The sequence below is a fragment of the Tremella mesenterica genome (genome assembly GCF_000271645.1).
Source record: "Tremella mesenterica DSM 1558 unplaced genomic scaffold TREMEscaffold_6, whole genome shotgun sequence".
Classification (NCBI taxonomy): domain Eukaryota; kingdom Fungi; phylum Basidiomycota; class Tremellomycetes; order Tremellales; family Tremellaceae; genus Tremella; species Tremella mesenterica.
The window spans coordinates 108,787-134,314 of record NW_006711230.1 but is presented as its reverse complement, the minus strand read 5'-3'; the positions used below and the strand labels follow the sequence as shown (position 1 = coordinate 134,314).

Genomic DNA, 25,528 nt, shown 5'->3' with positions numbered 1-25,528 from the left:
GTTCGCCCAATACTGCTGGATGTTACCACCCTTTGTGAGGCGGATATCGTAATAGGGTGGGAATGGATGAGAGAAGAACGAGTAATCTTGAATGGGGGAGCGAACACTGTATCCTTCCCTATTCCCCAGACGAACGACGGGGAAAGCGTGATGTCCTTTCCCCAACCCTTGCCGGACAAGAAGGAAGAGTTACCCTCTCCCCTTCCACAGACGAAAGATGTCGCGAGCCTGGCAGCCATAGGGCTCAGGACTCGAACCGACGAAGCAGACCTCCGCGGCGAAGATGAGCTCGAAGAGCTGAGCCCGGAGGAACAAGACGAGTTGTTCCAGGTAGTCCCCAAACAATACCACCAATACATTGACGTGTTTAACCCGAGGAAAGGAGGGGAGACTCTCCCCCCCCTCGAGGTCCTACGATTTAAAGTTTGAGCTTAAGGAGGGGGCGAACCTGAAGGTCGCCTCCCTCTATGCTCAAGGAGAAGATCAGAGACGCGCGCTGAGAGACATACTAGATCGCGAAATCGCTGCTGGCCGAATTCAAGCGAGTAACTCGCCGTACGGCTCGCCGATGTTTATGATATCAAAGAAGGCCGAAGGCCAATGGCGAATGGTCATTGACTACCGAAAGTTAAACGAAGCGACTATACCAGACGCCTACCCTCTTCCATTGATAGGTCAGATTACCGAAGAAATTGGGAAAGCAAGATACTTCAGCAAACTGGACCTAATTGGAGCGTACCAGTTATTGAGGGTGACAGAAGGGCATGAACACCTGACTGCGTTTAGGACACAGTATGGTATGTTTGAATCTCTTGTTGTTCGTGACGGACTGCGGAATGCTCCTGCTGTCTTCCAACACTTCCTGAACGAGGTGTTTAGAGAGCTATTAGGGGATGGAGTCGTGGTCTACATTGACGATATCCTCATTTATGGGAATACATTGGAGGAATTACAAGGAACTACGGCGAAGGTCTTTGAAGTGCTGCAAAAGGTGAGCTTGTACGTGAAAGCTAGTAAGTGCGAGTTTGAAAGAGACTCAGTGGTGTTTCTGGGTTTCGTGGTATCTTCTCGAGGGGTATCGGTGAATCCAGAGTACATTGACGCCATCACATCCTTCCCACGTCCGAAGAATCTACGAGAGTCTAGGGGATTTATTGGAGTTGTGAGCTATTACAGGTGTTTTGTCCCCAACTTCTCGAAGATTGCTAGACCTATCAACGATTTGACAAGGAAGGAAGTACCGTTCGTATGGGGAGTGGAGCAGGAGTCGGCTTTTAAGGAATTGAAGGCTAGGATGTGTACTGCGCCGGTGTTAGCTCACTTCTACCCTACGTTGAAGACTATATTACAGACAGATGCGTCATTCTTCGGCTGGGGTTTCATAATTTTGCAGATTAATACAGCTGGTCAAGAACACCCAGTCGCCATCGAGTCGGGCGCGTTCAACACGGCCCAATTGAATTACACGGTAGGAGAAAAGGAGTTCCTCGCCGTAGTTGAGGGTTTCAGAAGGAGAAGACACTTACTACTGCAGGTAGAAACCACAGTCTTTACCGACCATTTAAATCTCACCTACTGGATGGAGCCAAAGCAACTCAGCCCACGTCAAGGTAGGTGGGTAGAAGAGTTAGCTAACTTCAGATTTAAAATGGTTTATCGACCAGGGACTCAAGCAAGCCTTCCAGACGGGTTGTCTAGACGGGCGGATTATCACTCGGGGAAAGGAAGTACCATGATACAAGTGTCACGAACTACGTCGTAACATCCCTGACAACCACCATCACCGACCCTCCTTTTCACCATCACCGACCTTCCTTTCACCACCACCAACCTCCACTCGAACCACTGAGACCAACTACGGCGAAGTTACGAGAACCAAGAGGGGATTTGTCACGATAACCCCGCCTAGCGGAGAACTACGGCGAAGTTAGGGGAAGGGAACCGAGGGAGAGCAGAACAGGGAAAGTTAGGCGAAGTTAGTCAAAGTGAGCGGAGAAGGATATCGGGGATATGGCGAGGTACGGCGAAGTTGAACGAAGAGGACTGAGCGTGAGGCAGTGCAGGAGTTGAGGGACATTCTATGAGAAGAGAGGAGTAGTATAGATAGTTTACAGATCGCTGAACTTCTTCAGCGATCCTTGATTGTTGTCAGTAGCGAGAGATATATTCAGTAGCTACAACCTTTGAGTTAAGGAGAGCTACCACCGAGCAGTTCAACGTACTACGGCGAGGTTAGCCGCAGTTCATCGACGATCATCTTATCATTTACCACTTGACTTATCACTACGGCGAAGTTAGCCGTAGTTCCTCGACGAGTACCCTGTCTTAGTGAGACATCGACGCCCCACTACGACGTAGTTAGCCGAGGTTTGTCGACCGTCGGTCAGTAGAGAAGAAGAAACGACGATTGTGACAACAAGAGAGTAACCTTATTCAGGGTCTACCGAAGTTCGACGAAGTTGACGCCGCCACGTCGGAGTTGTGTCACCTGCTCAGAGCATTGCAGGGGACGAGAGAAGTAAAAGAAAATGATCTAGTCGACCCTATGGATTTGATACTTGGAATTCAGGAGGACGAAGACGTAGAGGAGGTTAGGGAGGAGTTATTAGGAGTTATCTGCGCTGAGTGTTCTCATCTGACGTGTCACAATGACGTGCAGGAACCAGGATCGATCACCAAACTACGCTGCAGTTCGCGATCTCCCTTAATACTTCGTGGTGGATGGACCTCAAGGGGTTTCCTTACGTTTGACGATCGCACTTATGTGCCGAACTACGACGATGCTCGACTAAAGATCATGAAGACACGACATGACTCGGCCTTAGCTGGTCACCCAGGTTCGGCAAAGACCCTCGAACTAGTCCTGAGAGATTATGTTTGGGTTGGAGTAAGGAAGGATGTAGAAGACTATATCGCTGGTTGCGCAGTATGTCAGAGAGCGAAGACTAACAGACAGAAACCTCATGGAGAACTTAAACCGCTGCAAGTGGCTACAAAACCTTGGTCAAGTATCTCGATGGATTTTATCGAAGAACTCCCAAATTCCCATGGATATAACTCTATCTTAGTGGTCGTGGATCGACTGACAAAATGGGCCATGTTTATCCCAACTACGACGAAGTTAACCGCAGCTGGACTATCAGAGCTGATAATGGACTATGTGGTGGCCCAGCATGGGTTACCAGAGAGTATAGTATCGGACAGAGGATCGAAGTTTACTTCGAAGTTTTGGAAGAACTTAACCGATAGTCTCGGGATAAGACTACATCTTTCTACCGCGTATCATCCACAGACTGATGGGCAGACCGAACGAACCAACCAGTCCCTGGAGTTATACCTTCGAATCTTCACTTCCTACCAGCAGAACGACTGGTCAAAGCTGCTTGCTCGAGCTAGCTTCGCCTATAACAACACCCATCATTCTGCAATAAACAAGACTCCATTTTATGCAAACTATGGGTACCACCCTCGGTGGGCTGAAGAGATTAGGACCAGTGAGGTCGAGGTACCTGCTGCTACAATAGTGGTAAAAGACTTAACCGAAACACACAAAGAATGTATTGAGGGGATTGAGAGAGCTAACGAGAAGTACGCCGAAGGATACAACAGGAAACACCGAACTACGCCGAACTTTGTGGAAGGTGACCTAGTTATGCTGTCATTAGAGAATATCTATTATAATAACAGATGATGAGAGGCTAACTTGGGGGGATAAACCACGTGGCTAGCGGCGACGCCCGCAGGTCGAACGCGAGACGATAAACGAGGGCGTGGACAGAGAGAGAGAGAGAGAAAGAGAGAGAGAAGGAAAGTAGGTTGTCACAACCACTATATCTACTACCTACAAGCTAGAGAGAGAAAGAGAGAGAGAAGAAGAGGCCACGGGTTCATGGATTCACCTCAAGAGGCGAGAGACGGGCCTGTCAATGTGACAGGTTGGCACACTAGTCAAGACTAAGAGACCAATGAAGAAGTTGGATGTTAAGCAAAGTGGGCCGTACAAGGTAGTACGGCAGGTAGGTTCTCATGCTTGTAAATTGGAATTACCAGGAACGATGGCAGGTATCCATGATGTATTCCATGTCTCCTTGCTCCGTCCCTACCATCCTCCAGTGTTCCCTGGTCAGCAGGCTGAACCTCCTGGCCCAGTAGAGGTAGATAACGTAGAGGAGTTGTGGGAAGTAAAGGATATTGTGGCCTCGAGAGTAAATAAGAGGTCAGGGAAGTTAGAATATCTGGTGGAATGGTTAGGTTACGAAGGCTCGGATGACGCAGTATCGTGGGAACCAGTAGAAGATGTGGACAAAGCTAATGACATATTGGCGAAGTTCCACGAACTTCACCCAGATAAGCCGAGGAAAGGACAAGTGGTAAGATCACGAACGAGGAAGTAATTCATACAACGGGTACAACATTAGCTAAGTACAACTCACTGCTGCGAACTTCCTCCCTGTTCCCCGTTCCCCGGTGCAGGGCCACCTCCACTACTACTCACAGTAACCTTCGGTGACACCACCCGTCGAAGGGACCGAGTCTCTCTCCACGCCGTGTTGAAGGCCAGAATGTGAGAGTTATGGAGAGCAGAGTCACCAGCGATATTCAAACTAGGCAGCTTCCATAACTGTCAAAGTGTTCTGAGACAGTCCGGGGGAAGAGCCAGGATATCGAGAAAAGCACCATCCTGAGAACTGAGTCGAGCCGGGTTGGGTGGTTTTAACCAGTCGAGTGTGGGGGGAAGGGCGTACTCTATGGGATTCACGAGGAAGGGAGAATCGAAGAGATTGTGGTAGAAGTCGTTCATGTCTGTCATGAGCTCTCGGGAGACTCTAGCTAACTCAGTTCGCGCTAATGGGCCTATATCGGAGGAGTTTACAAGAGTTGCCATTGTCCAGGACAGAGTGTTCATACCAGAGACCAGCTTCATGCAATTTTCGACGAGCTTTGACGTATCTTGTCTATTGGCGTGTAACTGAGTGGTCAATCCAATGATGAGGGAACGGAAGGTAGCCAATTGTTTCTCCTCCTCTGTGATTCAAGGGTCGTCGGCGATGTAGGGGTGGTCGAGGGGAGGAGGGAGTTCCTCTGGTAGCTGAGTACTTTAATTTTCTACCACTGCAGATTCGAATTGGACGGCCTTCTTCTTCTTGCCTTTCCCTTTTGGAGATTTTGAAGGAGGAGTTTGGACAGGAAGAGCAGGAGTTGAGAGCCCAGTGGCAGGAGGGACAGATGGTTGACGACTTCGGGTCCCAAGGGCAGGAGGAAGAGTGAGAGGAGAGTCCTCTTGTGTTGAGGCAGGAGTAGGACGGCTCCTGGTAGGACGGGACAAGGCGGACGAAGGGGTGGTCGGGAGATGAGATGGGCCAGCTACAGGAGTAGAAGGCCGAGGAACGGCGGGAGAAGCACAACGAGGGGTGCGACGAGACGGACCTGCCGAAGGAGTAGCAGGAAGACGAGACGGTCCGGCCACAGGAGAGCTAGGCGGGCGATGGACGGCGGGAGACGGCGAAGTAGGGCCGGGAGAGGAGAAATTCGCCGAAGGAGAGGGCGAAGAGAATTCCTTGTCCTGGGCCGTGGGGACACGACAGAGAACGACAGCGGACGGAGTGTAAGGAGGCGCGGAGGGGACGAAGGGAGTTGCTAGTACGTCCCGCGCTGTTGGAGGAGGGGCAGAGGTCCTAGGAGGAATGTCCCGAGCGGTATTGGGGGGACAGAACGAGCATGGCCCGGAAGTGCAAGAAGCACAACGGGATCCGCAATTATGAGGTTTGACTGGTCGTAAACACGGCCACCTTTTCCTCCCATACGTGATAATTTCGCGGCTATTGATCAGCAGATGTACAAACCTCTATGGAAGAAACCTACCGACATCTATCACACGACTCCTCTACACTGGCGACCTCCCAACGTTCCCTTTCGTTGGCGAACAACTTCCATAGCCTCTCCTACTCCCGTAACGACGCTTTAGGAGCACTCCCTGGCTCCTTAGGAGGAGAGGGAGACACTTCCTCCAGGTCAGACGGAGATTGACTACGAGTACCTTTGGCCTTCTTCGCCGAAGGAAGGGGGGTTCCGTCCTGAGCGGGGGACAAACAACGACGTTTTTTCGGCCTTGATCCGTTCCAAGTGATGGGTGTACTTGATGCGCTTGTTACCATCGGAATATTGACCGATGATACGAGCTTCTGGAGAACCCCTTGTAATACGGATGGCTGGATACGTCAGCACTAACGCGCAGGTGATTACAACAGCAGACTTACGACTCAAGGCCTTCAGCTCCGCCACCCTTGCGGCTCTATCCACGGACGCCAGCTCACCACTGACATCTAAGAGACCCGTGTCCTCGTCATCAACGACACCACCCGTCTCCTTGATATCATCAACATCACCCATCTCCTCGTCATCACCTGCACCACCTGTTTTCTCATCATCAACAACATCATCCATCTCTTCATCACTATTGACAACATCCATCTCCTCGTCATCAGCAATCTCCATCACAATAGCAGACTGACCCGAAGCTTGTGACGGGCCAACAGGAGCAGGTCTGACCTCCTGTTGGCCGGAGGAGAGAGGGGTCGGAGCCACTACGGGGGACACGGCGGAAGAAGGAACCGCAGCAGAATGTTACGGAGTAACAACGAATCGAGAGGACTCTATCGAGTTCGACGGATTAGGACAGAGGAAAGCGGGAGTTGGAGGCAGTGCTGCAGTAGGTAGGGACGGGTTTTCCCCTTTCGAGATTTCCCCACTGGGTTTGCTCAAAGCGGTTTTTCACCTGTCCGAGTATGTACGTAGACGCTTGCAGCAGGACTGAGAAGAGGAGACGGATACCTGTAGACAGTATATAGTACAATCAGCAAAGTACCAACTTTGCTGATTCTTCAATATCATTCTTTGGCTACATCGATTGCAGAGGAGACACGATCCATTAGCACCAGAGCCCCTAGATTTCCACGAGACCTCCATCGAGTTCGACCCAACCTGCGACCTAGTCGTCGTGTTTCCAGTACCGTTACACAGAAGCTCCGGCGTCAGAAGGGGCCGCAGCGGAGTGCGAGCCATCGGTGATAGTGAGGGCCCCAAGACCCATAGACGATACTTGGCTGGGGGGATTCCCCTACTGAGAGACTGGATAATCAGCAAAGATCTAACTTATGACTAGCACGAGTGGACTTACGGGCAGCGGTGAAGCGATCTACGAAGACTTGGTAGGCGTCGAGTTCTGGTCGAGAGGTCATATTGTTAGAAATATATCAAATTGACATGTTTGGTAAGGTAAAGGCTGAGAATCGATAGACAATGATAGTACGATTTAGGAATAGTACTGGGGAAGAAGAAGAAGTGGGCCAAAGTACTGAGTATTTAGTATGACTAACACGACAACTCGTCGTCAGGGCGCTGGTAACTTCGCATAACAAGGTGTCTCAGTAACAACAAACACCATGACAACGATCAAAATTCCCACGCTATGTGTCTCACATTCATATAAGTTAGGGATACACTGACGAATTTCGACAAGGTTTGATGTACCCCAAATCCTCTGTCTCACATACAACGTAATTATCACGGGTAACAGCAAACAACCACGATGAACTTCGACGAAGTAGTCCGTCTCATCACCAGCAACCTACGGTGCCACCTACCAACAACTGGTGTTTTGACGATTGTTTTCCTACAACCCGCTGAGTGTCTTTTTCTTCATTACATGCATGCAAAGCTCACGAGGACGTTCGCACCTAAGGAAGGGGCGACTGTCACGAACCATGTCGTGACATCACCGACCCTCCTTTCACCATCACCGAACCACTATCCACCACCACCCCGAACCACTGAGACCATGAATCCCCCCGGTATTCGATATACCCTTCCTTCTGGGCGTAGTAGGAGCTTTTTCCATACTGATGTCCATGGACGCTAATTGACAAGCTCTTATTGTCGCCATAATGAATCTCATATCCCCTCTTACTGCCTGTGTCGTCGTATGAGGCGAGGTAGCCTGCGCTGTAGGACGACGTCCAAGAGTCATTTTCTACTCGCTTTACCAGGAAATCGTGTTCCGGGCTGAAGTCAACATGATGTTCCACGTCATGTTGTGCCTGGGCATAACTGTATTTCTCAGCTGTTGCTATCACCTTCAAGACGAATGTTGCATTACGGTCATTTTTCCATAACGCTGCAAGCTTTTCCCGATTGGCAGGGTCCTCAAGAATTTGACAGCACTGTGTCCAAAGCTGCGCGTCCTCTGTCGGCCAGGGATTGTCAGCTTCGGCCATGGACAGCCGGATGCGATCAAGCTTATGCATCTCGCTACGATGGAGTCGAGCAAAAGGAGTCCGAAGTCGAGTAGAAATAGAAGCCTGCGTTGTCTTCCATCTAGTAACTGAATCCGGGTCCACCATGGTGATTTTTGTGGGTGTGGTTGTCACAATCTGTCACGAACCATGTCGTGACATCCCTGACAACTACCATCATCGACCCTCCTTTCACCATCACCGAACCACTATCCACCCCCCCCCCCTAACCACTGAGACCAACTACGACGAAGTTACGAGAACCTAGAGATTATTTATCACGACAACCCCGCCTAACGGAGAACTACGGCGAAGTTGGGGGAAGGAAACCGAGGGAGAGTGGAGTAGGGGAAGTGTATTCCCAACGAGCAGCGTGTTACGTGCCTGTGTCTCAGTCAATGGCAACTGGGTTCCTTTGGAAGAACCCATGGGCCTGTAGAAGTTCAGAAACGCAACATCGAGTGTATATGTTGGTCCGCTAGGAGACTGACTTGTATCAGTCCGGAGGAGGTGGCAGTTGAAGCACGTCCCGACGTTGTTTCGTGTGTTCAACGCGGAACTGACAGCTTTGGCCGGAGTGCGATATACAGAATGGGAAGTTTCCATGGCGACTATGTTTCTTGATGTGTTAATGGCAAACTAAAAATGTCACAGTTGAGTAAAGGGGGTCAAGGAGGGGTAAAGAGGGGGGGGGGGGGGGGACTTATTGATATAGCAGCCATGGTGAGAAGTAGCATAGCCCTCTTGATACTACGCATGAAAAGCTATGTAAATGGAGGATGAAAGGGTCTTGATCAGGCTGTGCAGGTTGCTTAGATTGGGAAAGAAAGCTTGAGTTGGGAAGGCCTCGTACCCCAGTGAGGAAGTGAGAAACGAGGACAGGAGAGGTGAGAAAGATCGTAGAAGAAAGGATATTTTAGATACAATGGTAGTATTGGATACATACGGCCGTTGTCTACGCCTCTTGTCTAACTATCCTTTTCTCCGTTCCCACGACCCGCACCGCCTCGTACATATCCTGGCTGATTCTCCTCCTTCCCGCTCCATTCATATCGATGCGGTGTAGCGAAACATAGGTGTTTGACGAGACGAGATGGCAGGGGATTGTCGACGATGCTCAAGACATTATTTGGATTACAGAAAAGGTTACTGTTCGTATTTTGAGAGTCGTTTCTTGACTATTGATCAGTATGAGCCTTCTCATGCGGTCAGAAGAGACCGAATCTTACATGAACTGGGTCGAAGATGAGAAAGAAGGGAAAGGAAAGAAAGACTCACGTTCTTTGACTTCTTGCCTTAAGCGGTTAGCTTCGGCATTTGCACGTTTGATTTGTGAATCTTTCGTCTCCAAGGTATGCTCTAACGAATTAAGATGTTCTATTCGATCAGTAATATTCTTTACTAGGATGGACCGAAGATCGATGCCTTCAAACGGTGAAAGTTGGAACGATAGAGAACAGAAAAGATTAGGAGAGGAGGTATAAGACTGTTGACATACCTTTCCTCTTCGCTCTAAACGTTCTTGCCGATATTCTATTCCGTACTCTCTTTCTCTCCCTCGCGTTCAAACTTCGATAATCTTCAACCTTCATACCCCATATTATTCCATCCCTTTCTACACCTTCTGGAACTTCACCTTCTCCATCTCCCTCCCCGTGAGAGTCTTCTCCATCCGCATGAGATTCTTCCGCATCCCCAGATTCTTCGTCCGTAGGTAACGAAGATCGACGACGTTTGTTGGGTTTGGGTGAACGAAGATGATGAGGACTTTGCGAACGTTTATTCTGTCTGAGAGCTCTAGCAGTTCTAGTCGTACTGGTTCGAGAGAGATTGGAAGTGGGATGTATACGAGGAGAACCTGGAGAATGTCTTGATAAAGGTCTAGGAAGAGATTCAGGAGTATGAGTGAGTTCGTGTGAATCGATAATATCCACCCTGGGTGACATGGTCGTTGAGGTTGATGTAGTCTCCAGGTTATAAGGTCGGGTAGGCGGCCAACTACCAAACGTGCCTGAACCTACCGTTGTCATGGGGACCATCATGGGAGCTGTGTTCGCCCTAGGTGGTGGGACCGGGATTGGAACTGGAGTTGGGGCTAGCAGGGAAGTGTTGATAGCTGTCAGATTGGGGTAAGTGTTAGGGTAATTCCCCATGAACGAGAAAGACATTTGAGGTCGATAGGGTATTACAGGTGGTTGATAACTCGCCCCACCGTTGTTGACAAGAGCCGTGATGGTCGCTGCTTCTTTGATGGCCGAAGGATTGTTCGGTGAGGACCATTGTGAGGAGAAATAATCCGGAGGATTCGGATTGTTGATAGTATTACCGTCCGATTGGTTCTGATTTGACATGTTGTTGTCCATGGTGGAAGGAGAGGTTAACCACTGAGTGGCGATATTGGGAGAAAGAGCAGGTAGTAGAAAGTTTTGATATAGGTATGAACTCCAAGAAGGTGTACTCTGAAATATCTCAGCACGATCACTCATCATCGGAGATGTTATAGTTTTATGTGAGACGTTCTATAAAAGTTCATGTTGTTCAACCTCTTTCATTCCGTCACTTGGGATGTGAGAGTTTATGTGATGAGTGAAGAATAGATGTCATGATTGGGAAAAAAAACTCACAACTACATCAATTTTCTCCTTGTCATCGTCGAGTGGAGGAGTCCCGGGCTCCAAAGTAAGCGGCAACTCCATCTTTTACACAACCACTTGAAAATGCCCGCTGCCCGCCGGCCGCCGGCCTTCGGTCTTGGCGATCTTAATCAACAAACGTGGAGGTCACCGTCGGTCAGACATGTGAGATCGTCCTTTAGGTACTCGTACGACACTGTCAAGATGGATAGGTCGAAGGTGAGAGTTGAAAAGAAAGGGGGGGAAAGCATGTTGTTTCGATGAGAACATACTATATATCAACCCGCCTTTTTCGGCCGCCATGAAGATTGACCAAAGGAAGGAAGATTGATGTCAGCCATTTTGACCGACCAGATCCGAGTAAATCCCTCGCCGATGCGTTTGCGCGTTATGCCGATTGACTCAAAAATACACTCTAGTTCCCTAAAAAAGGAGTTGTCTCGGTAAGTTATTCCTTTGTGAGCATGCGGTACGCCAGAGGCGGCAATGACTCGTACGCCTCGGCATGAAATCTCGGGCTTCGGTCACTTTCGAGTCATGGTGTCAGCTGGAAGATGTCAGCGGCCTCCAACGGCCTCCCCGTAACGACCGGAAGTAGTCCAAGTGTTTCTCTTCCGGTCTTTGCTCGGTGGTGACCGATCACGGGTGCGATAACCAAGTGAGAACCGAGGTGTGAGTCACTTTTGAGATCGTCGAATCAACAACGTCAGAAACGCCCAGGACCGTTGGGTACCAGATCGTGGGTCGGGCGGACAGGGCAGGGCGCATGACGCCGATCAAAAGCCCCGCCGGAACCGCCGTAATGTCCGACGATCTACAAAGGGCTGGCGGCGGCCGACCCGATGGGGGAAAATAGCTCAGGCACGTGGCATGCGGCATTAGCGTACGAGTGGGCTTATAGATGACGATATGCATTCACAATCCCTTGCGACTGTACTAAGCATGGTTGTCTTCCATAGACTCGCCTTCCACTTCCGTACGGATGCACCTCTTCTTGGCTCTAACCCATCCGACTCACAAAGCTTCAGCTTCAATTTCTCCGTCTTCATCCGCCAAGTTGCTCAGTGCTTGGCGTTTCGCCTCAGCCCACCCTTCATAACCCAGCTGACCGAATCCGGCCAGGACGAGCAACGCACCCATGAAGACCATCAATGGGATATGGTAAGTTGGACCGTAGAGCACCAATGATCCCACAAGGGCCATGGGGATGGTAAGAGAGAGACCGACGGTAGCTACCATGGGTGTAGTTTTGAGCATCGCTGTGGAGTCAGCTTAAGTACTCGCGCAATCAGAACCCATCTAATCCCTCCAAACAATCATATTGATCTAATAATTTGGACGACGAAAAAAAGACTCACCGAGGACATAGATGTAATCACTTGATAAAGTGATCCCCATATTGATGGCGCAGATGGTCCATGCTTCTCTACTGGGAGGAAGCTCAAATGTCTCCCACCCCGATACATGCAATATGGGAAAGATGGGAATCAGTAGGAGAGTGTTGAACAAACCAGCGAATCTCCACATCAATCACTTGTCCCAAAATATTTGATCGAGAGAATCGCTTACCCTAGTAACATTTGCATGTCCGCCCGGTCTTCGTTTCCCACTCGAACTTTGAGCAGTACCACGTAGACTGCGTAGAAGCTTGCGGAAAGAAGTGCTGCTAAATCACCCAAGACGGGATGTGCGGGGACATCCACGTCAGCTGCGTTATGTGAGGACGAGTCGGCTCTGGTGACGAGGACGACGCCCACAAAGCTGCAGGTTAGCTTGACTGTGAAGCTTGGCTCAAAACTCGCAGTGACCAACCTCATGAGAACGGCGGAGAACTTGATATTGTTGAGAACTTCGACCCGGCATAAAGCGCCCAGGGCGAGGGTGAAGAAGCCTGTTCGTGAGATTCAATGAATGGTAAGACCTCACGATGCAAAATTCGAGCACAAAAGCATCCCGTGTCAGTTGTAGATGCCTGGTAGACCACAGATCGAGGTGTGCGAAGTACGGAGGATTGACACGGTATAGGTTATTGTATATCTTATGACAGACGTGGATGACATCAAAGGGGGGAGATGCGCGGAGGAATGTACCGAAAAACATACCACTGGTGCTGCTCAATATAGTAACGCTAGCTACGCTCGTCCATGCCAAACTAGCATTCACAGCTAGATTAGCAATGAACCATACAGCACTCCACCAAGCTGCAACTTTTGCTGTCTCCTTCACACTGAGCTTATCCTCGAATTGCGCCGTTTCGTGTAAAGATGAGATCTCATGCAAAGGGACTCGAGGACTGGTAGGTATTCCCCGAGTGAGAGATGTAGATCGTCTAGAGATCTCATCGGAGGTTCGTATACGTTCATAACTTGATCTTGTGAGAGATACAGTTCTAGATGAAGGAATGTCGGTTTGGGATAGAGGTTGATATTGAGATGAACGGGTACGACGATAGCGCCACCAAGTTGGGATGAGATAAAAGGTGAATGCAGATGTGTTTAGATATGTTATTCTGGCGTTATCAGTCGTATCTCTTACCTCTCATCGCTTGATCCAGATTCATATCATTTCCCGCAACCACAGTGTTCAGATTGAGGAGAGAAGCTGAAAGGACGTGAAGACTATATGCGAGGGATGAAAGGTCGGAATGTGTTTAAAACGAATTCAGACGATAGTTTGGTTGATGGATAAAAAAAGGAAAACCAACAAAAACGGTTTGTTCCAACTATCACGACCCGTTTCCAATCTTGAAGTGATGAAATTTGATCCTGTCCATAACTGACTTTCTAAGCAACGTATCGTCATTCATCCAAGATGACAAAGCTCACAATGACCACCCCAAGAAGTAACCCGACTCCTACCAGATATCTACTCGCCCTCCGAGCCAGAGGATCAGACGACTCCATCTCTTCACTCTCTGTCCTTGATGAGCGTTTATCTGACCTCGACACTACTCTTGTAGTACATCATCATGACCTGTAATCTGTTGTCGGTCGACTGTCGAGCCATCGAAAGGGGAAAGAAGCGAGCCAGTTGGATTTGTGGTGACCCTTGATTGCATGATGTGGGGCTCCACCTTCACCATCACAACCCAACTGCAGCTGAGGTGAATGCCATCATCTCATGAAGTCAGCTTTACTCATATGGCAAGATGGGGATAAACGATTTGATGAAATGGATCCGAAAAGCTCATCCTGAAGCTATCAAAATATACCCCAAAAGATGGAAAGATCCAGCGATCAGAGGTAAAAAGGTAGCAATAGATGCTACTCTCATCACTCACAGATTTCATTTCGCCATACCTGATGAAGCTGAGAGAGGGAGGGGATCTTTGGTTGGATGGTACAAGTGAGTGAACTCTTCTTCTTGAATCTACCTCTGTTCACATATACCAGATCCATGTTGGCCTTACCAATGAACGAATCCTTTCACATCTCCATCATCCTCGACCAGTTTCCGATTCACCTTCTGCCATTCCTGGAATGAATGCATCTGATGTCATGGGATCATGCAAGCCACACATATGTTCATACGGTGCTGGTAGATAAATGTGAGTTTGACTGAACGCTAATCTCCAGCCTCATGCAAACTATGCGAGCAAATCAAGTTCAACCTATCGTCATTTGGGATCAACGTGGTGTGAGGGATTGGAAAGCTCCCGAAGCTCGAAAAAGACTAGCGACCCGAGCTCTAAATTTAGGTCGGGTGAGACATGAAGAATCTCGTTTGGAAAGATTGAGATCATTACAAGAAGTCATCCGAAAATTGAGGGGAATCGATGAGGAGGAACGAAAGTTGATTTTGGGTGTCATACAAGGATTATATCCTCGACAACCTTTTCCAGCTACTGAGACTCTACCAACCACTTCAACCATCTTTGCTCGACTTGACGAATCACCGGACTCTTCATCCGTTTCCGATCAGACAGCTATCACCTCACAGGATACTTCTTCACCCTCAGCATCAGTTTCTCCCAGAAACGACAATGTCACCTCAAATGAATCTGTGCCGAGTGGACCGACATTCTCGCCTGATATACTTTCAAACCTATCCGGTCCAGCCTTAGAATGTTTCTTCACTCTCATGGATATCTATCAACAATATTGGTCTTCCATAACCCCCCACGACCCAATCCGAACCAAAGAAATCTCCGATGTTCTCGAACATGTACGTGATCTTGAAAACCTACATCAAACCATCGAACCACTTCCACCATCGCCAATTCCTCCAATGGATATTTCTACCGAAGTTTTAGATGAGAAAATAGAAGAAGTCATGTCTGTTGGTCCTGCTCCAGAAACACCAAGACAAGCACAACTCACAAAGATAGAGGGTGGAATTTTAGCATCTCTTCTAGATACACCTACTACCTTCTTACCGGGTGAAGTAGAAGAATCAACTTCGAGTGAATTAGTGGAGAGGGGGATGGATGATGGGATGAGGATGAAACAGTTGGAAAGATTGATTGAGACATCACCAACCATCAAAAGGGTTTTTGATAAAGCTTTGGATATACCCACAACGACGATTTTCGAACGATGTAAAGAGTTGTTAGTCAAGATGGGAGTTCCAACTCTTGAGGCTGAGATACCTTTTGAAGGGGAAGGTTTAGCGGCAAGTTTGGCTAAAGCTGGGTTGGTAGATTTTGTAGGAACGGAAGATTCTGATGTTATAGCGTATGAAGTGAGTTTCTTTTCATTTTAATCAAACAGCACACTCTATCACATTCACTCAAATCTCTCCAGAAATAACCGGTCGACATCCTTACATCTGATTACGGGTTGACAAAATCTTTACCATCGTATAATCATTGTGTTACATGCCCTCACCTTCCCCTCAGGATATCTTCGTGCAATCTGTCAGAACAATTTTTTTGAATGAACTGTGATTCTAATTCATAGGGTCCATTATTAAAAGGTCTCACATCAACAAAAGAACCTTTAACCTTGATAGACGGATCTAATCTTCGAACTCTTACTTCCCTCTCTTCATCATCATTCTTAGACTTCTGTATACTTTTAGGAACAGACGCTTCTCCAAGAATTCCAAACGTAGGTCCTATAAACGCATATAAATTGATACTTCAATATTCTTCCATCGAATCAATTCTCTCAAATGAACCAAATATAAAAAATCGGATAGAAGACTTAGAAGAGTTTATGAGATTGGTAAAGAATGCCAGAGAAGTATTTGGGAAATTACCCCCTATACATCAGGGGATAGAATTAAGACAAGGATATTTGGATAAAGTTGGTGTGGAAAAGTTTTTGGTTCAGAATGGAATTGGAGTTTTGGATAGTGGTGATGAAGATGAAAGGTTTGAAGTGGTTTATGATATTGAAGATGCACCATCGGTTGGGGAATGGGATGAAAGCTGGGATGATATAAGTTTGACAATGAATAGATCTTCAAAGACGAGCTAGGACAATGGAAGATGAAAGAGGAGAAGGACGCCCATGAAAGTCCGAAGGCATGGAAATCCCAAGTTGAATCCGAAGGATGTTGAAACATCAGGTTCGAACTTGTTTCGAGAGTATCACATGACAGGACGGCAAAAGATGTCGTATCGGATTGAAAGTCGGAATGATGTGCAGCTTCGCGAGCTTCGACGACTCACCAGATTGGGTTGGACTTGGACCGATTGTCTCGTGTCATATTATACAGTACATACACTTCTACAAATACTCCAGATCAAGCCAGTGGGAGAAACTCCAATGACGACGTGATGCCCAACAGGAACCTTACGAGTAATCACTCTTCGTAGTTATGGTGAAAGCTGATAATGTTAAAGTATGGTAACGAAAACTTACATGCATGGTCCATGCAATACACGACTGCTACAAGTCAAATTTCTATTATCTGAATATACATTTCTTCCTTCCCCTTCTTCAATTCTTCCCCATTCACCCATTTCCCAAGATTTCAAGAATCGCCAATGTCCATGATCGACCAAATATTCTATTCACATATGTTACACCCCTTCCTCTTCCTTCCAATGCCAAAGATGATACACATATCTACAATACTCCTATTCCTTAAGCTTACATGTGTATATCAGTGCGAGTCTTATACACATGTCCTTATGCCCAAAACCTCCCAATGCAATTCCAATTAAACGACTTTTTATCGCCTTTCATCCATGTCGGCGAAAATCGGAGGAGCTAATACTAAATTTGAATGTTCTTTCACTCTTCCTTCCTCTCTTTCAGGTCTATCGGCAAATAAAACCCTTGCGACTTTCCCATTCCCATTCCGATCTGTCATCATAGAAGTGGAAGATGATTTCTTCATTGGACTTGGAGAATGAGCTAAAAACATCATCAATTCCGCTGCTGTCTTATCTTCTTCTTCTCTATCTTTCCCCACTTCTTCATTCTCCAGAACTTGATTCACATCATCGTCTTCTCGAAAAGATGGATAATCATCAATATCTTCATCTGCAACACTATTGATTGATCTATCTCTTCTTATTCTCGCTCGAGGAGTAGTATTGGGAGTTTGTCGTCTTGGTTGAGATATCATTTGATTCTGAGACGAGCTTCGACTCTGGGTTTGTGATTCAGGTGTAGGTGAAGTATTAGTTGAAACGGAAGAAGCAGCTAACATTGATGTTAAAGCATTTGCAGCATCAACATCTTGAATAGAAACTCTTCTTGTAGAATGTGATTGTGATTGTGAACGTATTTTCTTTTGACCTTTCGAACCTTTCGTGTCGTTTGTTGAGATACCACCATAAGGGATTTCCGATCTTGTGGGTCGAAGTGGAGAAATAGGATGTAACATTACTGAACTTGATCGACGATGGTTTTTATTGGTGTTGGTAGGAGTTGTATGAGGTGAATAAGGAGGTGAATCACGATTTCTTTTACGTGGTGAAGAAGGTGAAACTGGAAAACGTGAATGTGAAGGTGGTGGAAGTGGTTGCCATAAAACATCAATGAGTTGCCATGGACGTGATGGTGATGGAGGTGAATAAACTTTATTAGATGTTATAGGTGATGAGAAATGTGTAGGGGAGACTGGAGATGGTGGACCGAGTGAACGACGTTTGGATGGACCTGGTGGTAGATGCTGTGTGGTTAGCGATACGTTTCCTCTTCGATCACATATCCCTTCGAATCTTTGATGACTATCCCTGTTTTCCCGATAGGCTCCCCCGAAAATATATGTTCTTTTCAGAAATCCGTCTATCTGTGATGCCAAATCATATGACCATTTGCATATCATATGACTATTCGAGATACAAGCTCTCATGAAGGTGATCCTGCATGAAACAGGTGACCTGCCGTGAGACAGGGATACGGGATGGATTACGAGAGGGTTGAAGGGTGAACGGATGAGAGGTAGTGAGATGGAATAATCACTCACGTTCTCAATTTCTTTCATGGATAAATCCTGCCAACCATTTTCGTTCTTGACGCTAGCCAACTCTAACCGTTGTTGTAACAAATGCATTTTCCGATCGTCAGCGTCATCCTCATAATCCCGGTCCATTATTCATTACCCATACCAGCTTCTTAGACTTGTTTCATCCCCATGTCCCTATCCATTGAACGCCGGTCATTTTCCCATTCACGTTCTAATCATCGAAGATACCTTGGTCATGTTTACAAGGAGAATGGATATATGCGTGGGAGATCGGAGATTGATTCAGATGATAGATGTAGAAATCACTCACCTTCTCCATCTCCATCCTTCTTAAGAACTTATCAACTTCGCCATCTTGTGTGGTATTGCAAGAAACGCTCTCCCTTCCCAATAAGGACGAAGCGGACATTTCCGTACTTTCAAGTGAATGTCCACCGCTACTTTCGGTTTTATCAAGGAAAGATTGTGATGAACTTGTAGATGGTGTCACTTCCCTACTTTGACTCCGAGATACTCGTATCATCACGGCTTTTCCTTTCTCCTTCGGATTCGACACACGAGTGATCTCTTCTCTGCCGAATGATAAGATGTATGATCGAGTCGAGTATGAAGGTGAGTATGTGAGTAGATGAATGTCAAGATGAAGATGGAACAAGTCGATATTCAAGAAGGAAGATGTGAGATGTGCGATGAGTGATGGGAGAGGATCGAGGGAGGGAAGGGAGGGGGTGCGATGGAGGGAGAGGGTGGGGAATGGGGTTCGATAGATTTGAATCGCGTTTTTTAAACTTGACGCGTCGTCGTCCTTCACTTTCTTCTTCTTCCCTCTTTTCAAGCCTTTGCCTGTACAAGATATCACCTCGTGCTTTCCTGCCTCCCGATTGAGGTTTGGCTTATTGAGTATGGAGAGACTTGTATGTCTTAGTATGTGCTATGCTACGACGTATGTTTCGAAAAGCGTTTGAGTGAGCAGAGTCAGAATACGAGTGTCACTTTACAGAGCAGAGTACGCCGTCCACGCGCCACGCGCCGAGAGAGAAAAGTGAGTCAAGACGCAAGGGCGAGACCCGAGGCACACACGGGACACTCCGATCAGGATCAGGACAGTACACGGACGATAGGGACTAGTTGTCTCAGGGCTTTAGCTTTAACCGGAAATCGGCAATTTCGGCATTTGCTTCTCCTTCGTAACCTCTTCGGCCGTGCGTTAGACACGGATTACGACATGCCACATTGCCACACTTGAGCGCACAGACTTGCCATTCATCCTTGCTGCCATTTCTCATCGCTTAACTGTATGATACATGCCCATGCTTTTTGGTTACTTTACAACATGAATATTGCTTATGCTCATGCTATGCCTCTCCTTGTCAGATCATGCAAACCATTCAGAAACCCTGTTCAGCCAGATAATCAGCCTTCTCATCAGCCACTTCTCTCTCTTGCCATCTCTCAAAAGAATCAACTCACCACCTCGAGATAAAATGTGGCAGGTTTGAATGTGATAGGTTTTCCTGTCCAACCTGACAATGCATATCGAACATGATTCACCCATCCCACCCTTTTCTTCAGCTCTCCCTCTTCTACACGGATGGGAACACTTACAGATCCAGATGATTTACACCTAACAATGTACCCCGGTATTCACCCCATTGAGCACTTTGAACAGAAACCAACCCATCATTCGGTCCTTCTTTCGCTAATACAACCGAATGAGGCCATCTGAAAGTATCCAAAAGACCCGGTTCAAAACTCGCTCCCCAGCTGTAATACTTAACGTCCGGTCGGTCAAGTATCAACGCGTTAAACTCTTGCATACTCCGAGTGCCTAGAGCTTCGAACGCTGTCCCATCCCCGGATTGTGGTAGACGGAAGGTTTCCATCAATGACAACAAACTCGTCAGACGTTCCCTTCCGATGACATTGTCGATAACGTAATCGGCGAATGGGGAGCCGCGATGAGGAGTGGAGATTGTGGTCAAGGATACAGGGGTGAATCGTTTGTTTGGGAATTCAGAAACGAGGAAACGACAATCTAGACCTCCCATGGAATGTCCAATGAGGTTGATTTTCTGATGAGGATATCGTTCGGAGATGGCTTCTTCCAGTATGGCAGCTCGGTCTTTGATCGATGATGTGGCGGGGACGCGGGTTATGAGGACGTCGCAGCCGTTAGCTTCGAGCACCTCGCGGATCCCTCGCCAGTGGGAGATTTGAAGTCTGGGCGTCAGAAAGATCAAGACCACCAGATGAGTTATCGTCAGAGCACCCCGACATGAGGAGATCGTGACGTTGACCTAAACACGGGCCAGTGGTGACGTGATGTCCAGTCACACAAGAGAAAACGCAGGGCAATACAATCCGAACAGCAGTTGATTTGAGGTATGAAGGATGATGGGGATTGTCTGGAAACACCTACGGAGGTAGACTGGCCGGACCAATATAATCAAACCCCAAAAGTCCATGACAAAACACCAACGGATATTTCGGTGTCTTATATTTCCTTCTGAGTTTCTCTTGTTCTTCCTCCACTGTCTCCGCTTGATCCTCTTCGGCCAAATCTTTGTCCACATCCTTTTTATGACCAGACCACCAACCTGGTGTCCAGCCAAACCAATCGTCTTGTTTACTCGAAGTAGACATACTCCTCTTTCTCTCCACCCCTTTCTCCGTTGCCTTTGGCCACGTAAGAGGTATGGATGGTAAAGAAGGTAAGAACGAAGTCTTTTGTTTAGGAGGGGTTTTCATTAGATCCGTTATCGTTCTTTGTAAATGTAATGACGCTACGTCTGTGTCTTCCTCTGTATGTCTGGAAATCTCAAGTGGAAGACCTGTTGTGGGGTCAAGATCAGGAAAGGGTTCATCGTTCGTAGCGACTGTGGGTAATCGCCACGAGGCCGAAGATGAAGATTCACCATTTTGGAGTAAGTTGAAATGTGATTGTTGATAGTGATATCGTTTGTTTTCTTCCATTTGAGCATATGTAAGACTGGAACTTGGTAATGTGGAACGAGTCAGTTGAGAAAGAAGTTTAGGACGTTGGTATAAAGGTGAAATTGGATGATGTGCTTGAGGAGGAGCAGGAATGGGAGATGGACGATGGGAGAAAGAAGAATCTATGCTGTATGGTGTGGAAATGGATTGGAGAGGTGTATCTAGAGCTTCTTGAATTGACGAGTGGAGAGAGTGAGCGAGAGGGGGTGGAATGGTTTTGGATTTGCCTTTGTCTTGCGACATGCGGGGTGGGTTATGTTGAGTGTGACCATTTGAGGGGTTGGAGGGGACCATGCTGATATTACGATATCCAAGAGGGATCAATCGTGGGAGCCGTTGGGCAGACTTGACGATGAGCATGTGTGACCGAAGCTACTAGCTACTAGCTTCTGGCCACCAGTCCACGGCGTGAATAATTAGGGAGAGAAAGGGGTGGCAAGGAAGGTGATATGTACGAGTAGTACGGGGGAGAAAGGTGGAAGAGAAAGACGTCATCGACATTTTCAAAGAAAGACGCGACTCTCTTTCCTCATCCATTCACATACAAACCCATCATAGATCTATAGACCTATGAGGTAGAAACATGCTGTCCCCATCGAAAAGAGGAGAATCCTCATTGTCAGCATCTACGGCAATCACGGAATCTTCACTACCTCTGAGGATAGCTCTAGGAACTCTACTCATCAAAGTCTTTCCACTCCATCCTGATGGTCACGCCTATTCGGAGGAAGATGCAATCTATTCACACATTTTCACCTCTACCATCCTTCGTATAGTGGCTAGGGAGATTCTTGAAGTGAGTTTTCATCTTACTTCAACCCAAGGGTCATAGAACATATCCAAGACTACTTCTACTCTTTCAGTCACTTCTAAGGGGAGCTTGTTTGAAGAAGCGAGACATTCAAAACTTATGACAGTTGGCTACCCCTGCAACCTACATTTCTCTCTTGCGGGAAACAGACCCTCTCATCAAGACCGAGATAAAACGTCTAGATCATCGTATAGAACGTAAACGTCAAAGAGGGGAACATTATGATCATCTCGATCCCTTTTTGGAGTTTGAGAGTTGGTTGGGACCGTTCGTACGTCACAACTTCTTCACTTTATCTTGCTGAAATCAGTCTTCCACTTTTTCCGACCCGTGCGATGGGTGTGAATACATCCGACGTATGTCCTCTCGCTCTCCTTTTCTTAAGCCTTCCCTTCTCAAGTCTTCCTTACCTCTTCTCATCTCTCCATGTCTCGCTTATCGCCTCCTATCTCTCTTCTCCATCTTGCACAGCTGGGCTGATGAAACAGAGATGGAAAAGGATCTATACGGATTATACGGGGAAGATGAAGAAGGTACAGATGTAAGTTTCTCTTCCATCATCATGCTTTCATGAAAGTCCGTTTTATCGTGATTGAGATGAAAGGGAGCTGATGGATAGTTGAGCGTCATACCCAAACCTATAGAACATCAATCGGTCATTGGAATTTTCATCAGAGATCTCTTACTCACATTACGAAAAATGTCTTTTGAGGAGAGTATAACTTTGAGTCGGCTCATGGGTATATGGTGTGGGGCCAATGTCCCTTCTATCACAAGACCATTGCACATATATTCTTTGAACCGTAAGTTTTATCTCCTCCCCCCTCTGAACATAAACCCATGCCTCTCACAAATTAGGCCACCAAAGGTTCGGTTTTTCTTCGGACAGCAAAAGTTTAATCAGAGATGACAAACGAGACATAATGGAGATCCAGGTATCGACGCTGATCCCGCAGGAAAGACAGCAATGGAAGATACTTTTCGAAAGCGCCAAGACGCTCTTCAGAAATATACATCCGCATCTGCTTCGGGTGATCATACCAAAGCTCTCCATGCTCTTCGACAATTTTATGACTATCAGTTCCCCGCCAATTTGAGGTTAGTTGATGTTCTGAACGCTCGACCTCTATGACTAGCTTATAGCTGCAGAGGACAACATCAACATGCTTTGTTAGGTCTGGCTACGTTTCATTATTCTACCCGAGGGGTGGAGGTGGCCCGTACTGTGAGTCAAGCCCTCTATTCTCTCCATGCTCGCGCGTGTTCTGGACAGCTTTTGTTCTGCAGTGATCTTTCTATTCCATTATTAGAGCTGATTCAAGGCGGTGAACGAATCGATCCGCGTGGCTAGAGCAGAAGGGGACAAACAATGTCTACAAAAATGTCTGAGCTTGTTACGTCGTCTCGACCTAGAAGCCTCACCAGTATCATCAGGAGGTTCAGAGGGTTTGAGGATTTCTCAAGCTCCACTACCGGCAAGTAAACTTTCTCCAGCCACTTCGGCAAATGACGAGCTATGGTCGATCAAACCCGCTCTTGATTTGGTGAGTTCTCCAAACCATGTATTTCCATCGGTGCTCTTATATGAAAGAAGTCTCCCTCGTCTAAAGCCCCTCCATGATCTATGGATGAGACTGACATCTAGGGAGAACCCATACATGTGGCTTTAGGCAGGGTACATCGGGCGTTGGGAAGATACGAAACCTCTATCGCTCCCTCAGAAGAAAGCAAAGAGCTTGTTCCGCCGGATGAACTGGACATGGCAGCGTGGCACTCGACTCAGGCCGCTCTGTGGTCTTCACTCGGTGAGTATCCAATTGAAACAAGAATAGACCCTGATGATAGGCTCTAACACATTATGTAATTTGCATATGAATATGGCATCGAGACATGCTTCCAATCCCACCGCTAGACTTACTGTGGCCCTTTCCAAAGCCGAGCGGGTGAGTATGCCGTTTCCTTCCCGTCTTCCTCCCCCCCTTCAACACTGTCTCTTCACATGTCAGAATCCGTTCGAGTGGTTCTCATCGGAGACATGAATGAGACATGACCTTCCTTTCCAATTTATCACAAGTTCAGTGTTTGGAACAGAGCGAGACTGATACCAAAGGCTGCCGATCAAGCAGAGTACGACAAATCACTTTCCATCTTATTAGATATGAACCTCCTAGACGGAATGTCCATTGCAGATTATCAACGTTGGAGTGAAGTTTCATTCGTCATTCTGAGACGAAGGGCAAATATGAGGTACGTCAACTTCCTTCACTTATCTGATTAGAGATGACCGTTAGGGGTAACGAAGATGCATTGATGGTTTTACGTCATTTAGATGGTGGTCCCCCTACGCCATTCCACTCTAGTGAACCATCGGGAGAAGGGGTAAAATCGGTCTATGATCATGTACGATTATCTCTGAAAAAGGCTAAAAAGCTGGTAGTGAGTTTTCATCGACCTTCTTCTGAATCCCCTTACCGAGTTTTCTATGTTCTCATGTAAATCTACAACCTCACTGAGGTAGAATCAGTATCAGTGACACTTCTGAGTCGCCTGCCCCATGAGAAAAAAAATCGTTCCTACTCCAGGCAGTCATAGTACGAGCTGGGAGTTATAGGTTCAAATAGAGGACCAAAAGCTGATGAAGAGGAATCTAACTCTCCTTCACACCTCATACTTCCTCTTATACTCTCTTGTACCGAACTTACCATGTCACTCGGTCTTTGGCCAATGTATAGATTAAGTATAGTCCTCCTCTCCCATGTTCTCATTTCCGCAGAGAGTGGCTTGGCTCAGAAAGCGTTGAGTGAGGTGGAAAGTGTTTGGTCGCAGGTATTAGAATCAGGAGATGAAGAAACGATTTGTTTAGCTGCTTTAGCTATGGGGAAAGCGAATGTCGAATTGGGTTTAGACAAGCACTCAGAGGTATTGTTATGTGCGTGATGTCCCCTTTCCTTCCCCTCTCACCTTACCTTAATCCTCCTGGCTCTTCTTAACTTCAGACCTGCCCTATCGCTTTCTTTTCCTTCTACTTCTTTCCACATCTGTTGCTTTCATAGCTCCTATCCTGGGGATCGGAAAGCAGCCCCGCTTATGATTGATGATTATGTTTATGATGAGTCCCGGCGTACGCTGACATATAGCAAAAGCGAGACATGACGTCGAAACGGCTTTGATAGCAGCAAGAAAACTCGAGTCAACTTCCTTGATCCAACAATGTCTCACGATCCTATCTCTCCTCGCAGACTTGGCCGTATCGGACGATCGGGATGATTTAGCAGAAGAATGGGCTTCTTCGTATCGTAAAGATCAAACGGATTTCAAAGGAGATTTACAGACCATAGGTGAGATCGTCAAGCTGGTAGGTGTACGTGTTATAGAAGGATGGAATGTGACGTGATAACAACTATGCATGTTTTATTACATCCAGTTTCGACATT

The 25,528-nt window shown here is 47.1% G+C and overlaps 9 protein-coding genes across 9 annotated transcripts; 3 read left to right on the top strand and 6 right to left on the bottom strand.

The window, feature by feature from the left end:
• Nucleotides 1-5,098: 5,098 nt before the first annotated feature.
• Nucleotides 5,099-7,238, bottom strand: TREMEDRAFT_62618 (uncharacterized protein; the record flags this gene model as incomplete). The annotated part of the gene is made up of 5 exons (XM_007004976.1): nucleotides 5,099-5,819; nucleotides 6,137-6,209; nucleotides 6,258-6,474; nucleotides 6,936-6,988; nucleotides 7,178-7,238. The coding sequence occupies 5 exons, from the start codon at nucleotides 7,236-7,238 to the stop codon at nucleotides 5,099-5,101; spliced, it is 1,125 nt and encodes a 374-aa protein (XP_007005038.1).
• A 516-nt stretch (nucleotides 7,239-7,754) lies between these two features.
• On the bottom strand, nucleotides 7,755-8,399 carry TREMEDRAFT_62617 (uncharacterized protein; the record flags this gene model as incomplete). The annotated part of the gene is made up of 1 exon (XM_007004975.1): nucleotides 7,755-8,399. The coding sequence occupies one exon, from the start codon at nucleotides 8,397-8,399 to the stop codon at nucleotides 7,755-7,757; it is 645 nt and encodes a 214-aa protein (XP_007005037.1).
• An 819-nt stretch (nucleotides 8,400-9,218) lies between these two features.
• TREMEDRAFT_73963 (uncharacterized protein) lies at nucleotides 9,219-11,148 on the bottom strand. Its single transcript, XM_007005129.1, has 4 exons — nucleotides 10,916-11,148; nucleotides 9,790-10,750; nucleotides 9,570-9,668; nucleotides 9,219-9,469 (listed from the first exon to the last, which is right to left on the bottom strand). Exons 1-4 carry the CDS (start codon nucleotides 10,985-10,987, stop codon nucleotides 9,438-9,440), a joined length of 1,164 nt encoding a protein of 387 aa, XP_007005191.1. The 5' UTR covers nucleotides 10,988-11,148; the 3' UTR covers nucleotides 9,219-9,437.
• A 669-nt stretch (nucleotides 11,149-11,817) lies between these two features.
• On the bottom strand, nucleotides 11,818-13,936 carry TREMEDRAFT_39257 (uncharacterized protein). The gene is made up of 7 exons (XM_007004902.1): nucleotides 13,750-13,936; nucleotides 13,629-13,699; nucleotides 13,027-13,433; nucleotides 12,737-12,815; nucleotides 12,494-12,685; nucleotides 12,283-12,443; nucleotides 11,818-12,183 (listed from the first exon to the last, which is right to left on the bottom strand). Exons 1-7 carry the CDS (start codon nucleotides 13,825-13,827, stop codon nucleotides 11,939-11,941), a joined length of 1,233 nt encoding a protein of 410 aa, XP_007004964.1. The 5' UTR covers nucleotides 13,828-13,936; the 3' UTR covers nucleotides 11,818-11,938.
• Nucleotides 13,937-14,072: 136 nt separating this feature from the next.
• Nucleotides 14,073-16,344, top strand: TREMEDRAFT_68853 (uncharacterized protein; the record flags this gene model as incomplete). Its single annotated transcript, XM_007005113.1, has 4 exons — nucleotides 14,073-14,269; nucleotides 14,500-15,604; nucleotides 15,823-16,076; nucleotides 16,104-16,344. The coding sequence occupies 4 exons, from the start codon at nucleotides 14,073-14,075 to the stop codon at nucleotides 16,342-16,344; spliced, it is 1,797 nt and encodes a 598-aa protein (XP_007005175.1).
• Nucleotides 16,345-17,044: 700 nt separating this feature from the next.
• TREMEDRAFT_62613 (uncharacterized protein) lies at nucleotides 17,045-18,415 on the bottom strand (the record flags this gene model as incomplete). The annotated part of the gene is made up of 2 exons (XM_007004974.1): nucleotides 17,045-17,992; nucleotides 18,290-18,415. The coding sequence occupies 2 exons, from the start codon at nucleotides 18,413-18,415 to the stop codon at nucleotides 17,045-17,047; spliced, it is 1,074 nt and encodes a 357-aa protein (XP_007005036.1).
• Nucleotides 18,416-19,677: 1,262 nt separating this feature from the next.
• Nucleotides 19,678-21,643, bottom strand: TREMEDRAFT_68852 (uncharacterized protein; the record flags this gene model as incomplete). The annotated part of the gene is made up of 5 exons (XM_007005112.1): nucleotides 19,678-19,707; nucleotides 19,760-19,850; nucleotides 19,895-20,509; nucleotides 20,709-21,405; nucleotides 21,553-21,643. 5 exons carry the CDS (start codon nucleotides 21,641-21,643, stop codon nucleotides 19,678-19,680), a joined length of 1,524 nt encoding a protein of 507 aa, XP_007005174.1.
• Nucleotides 21,644-21,866: 223 nt separating this feature from the next.
• On the top strand, nucleotides 21,867-24,133 carry TREMEDRAFT_31441 (uncharacterized protein; the record flags this gene model as incomplete). Its single annotated transcript, XM_007004879.1, has 9 exons — nucleotides 21,867-22,079; nucleotides 22,201-22,365; nucleotides 22,405-22,493; nucleotides 22,719-22,897; nucleotides 23,051-23,192; nucleotides 23,244-23,319; nucleotides 23,417-23,638; nucleotides 23,740-23,899; nucleotides 23,940-24,133. The coding sequence occupies 9 exons, from the start codon at nucleotides 21,867-21,869 to the stop codon at nucleotides 24,131-24,133; spliced, it is 1,440 nt and encodes a 479-aa protein (XP_007004941.1).
• Nucleotides 24,134-24,442: 309 nt separating this feature from the next.
• TREMEDRAFT_57036 (uncharacterized protein) lies at nucleotides 24,443-25,515 on the top strand (the record flags this gene model as incomplete). Its single annotated transcript, XM_007004954.1, has 3 exons — nucleotides 24,443-24,530; nucleotides 24,738-25,023; nucleotides 25,232-25,515. Coding segments are annotated over exons 2-3 (478 nt in total), but the record flags the coding sequence as incomplete, so codon positions are not given.
• Nucleotides 25,516-25,528: the final 13 nt, after the last annotated feature.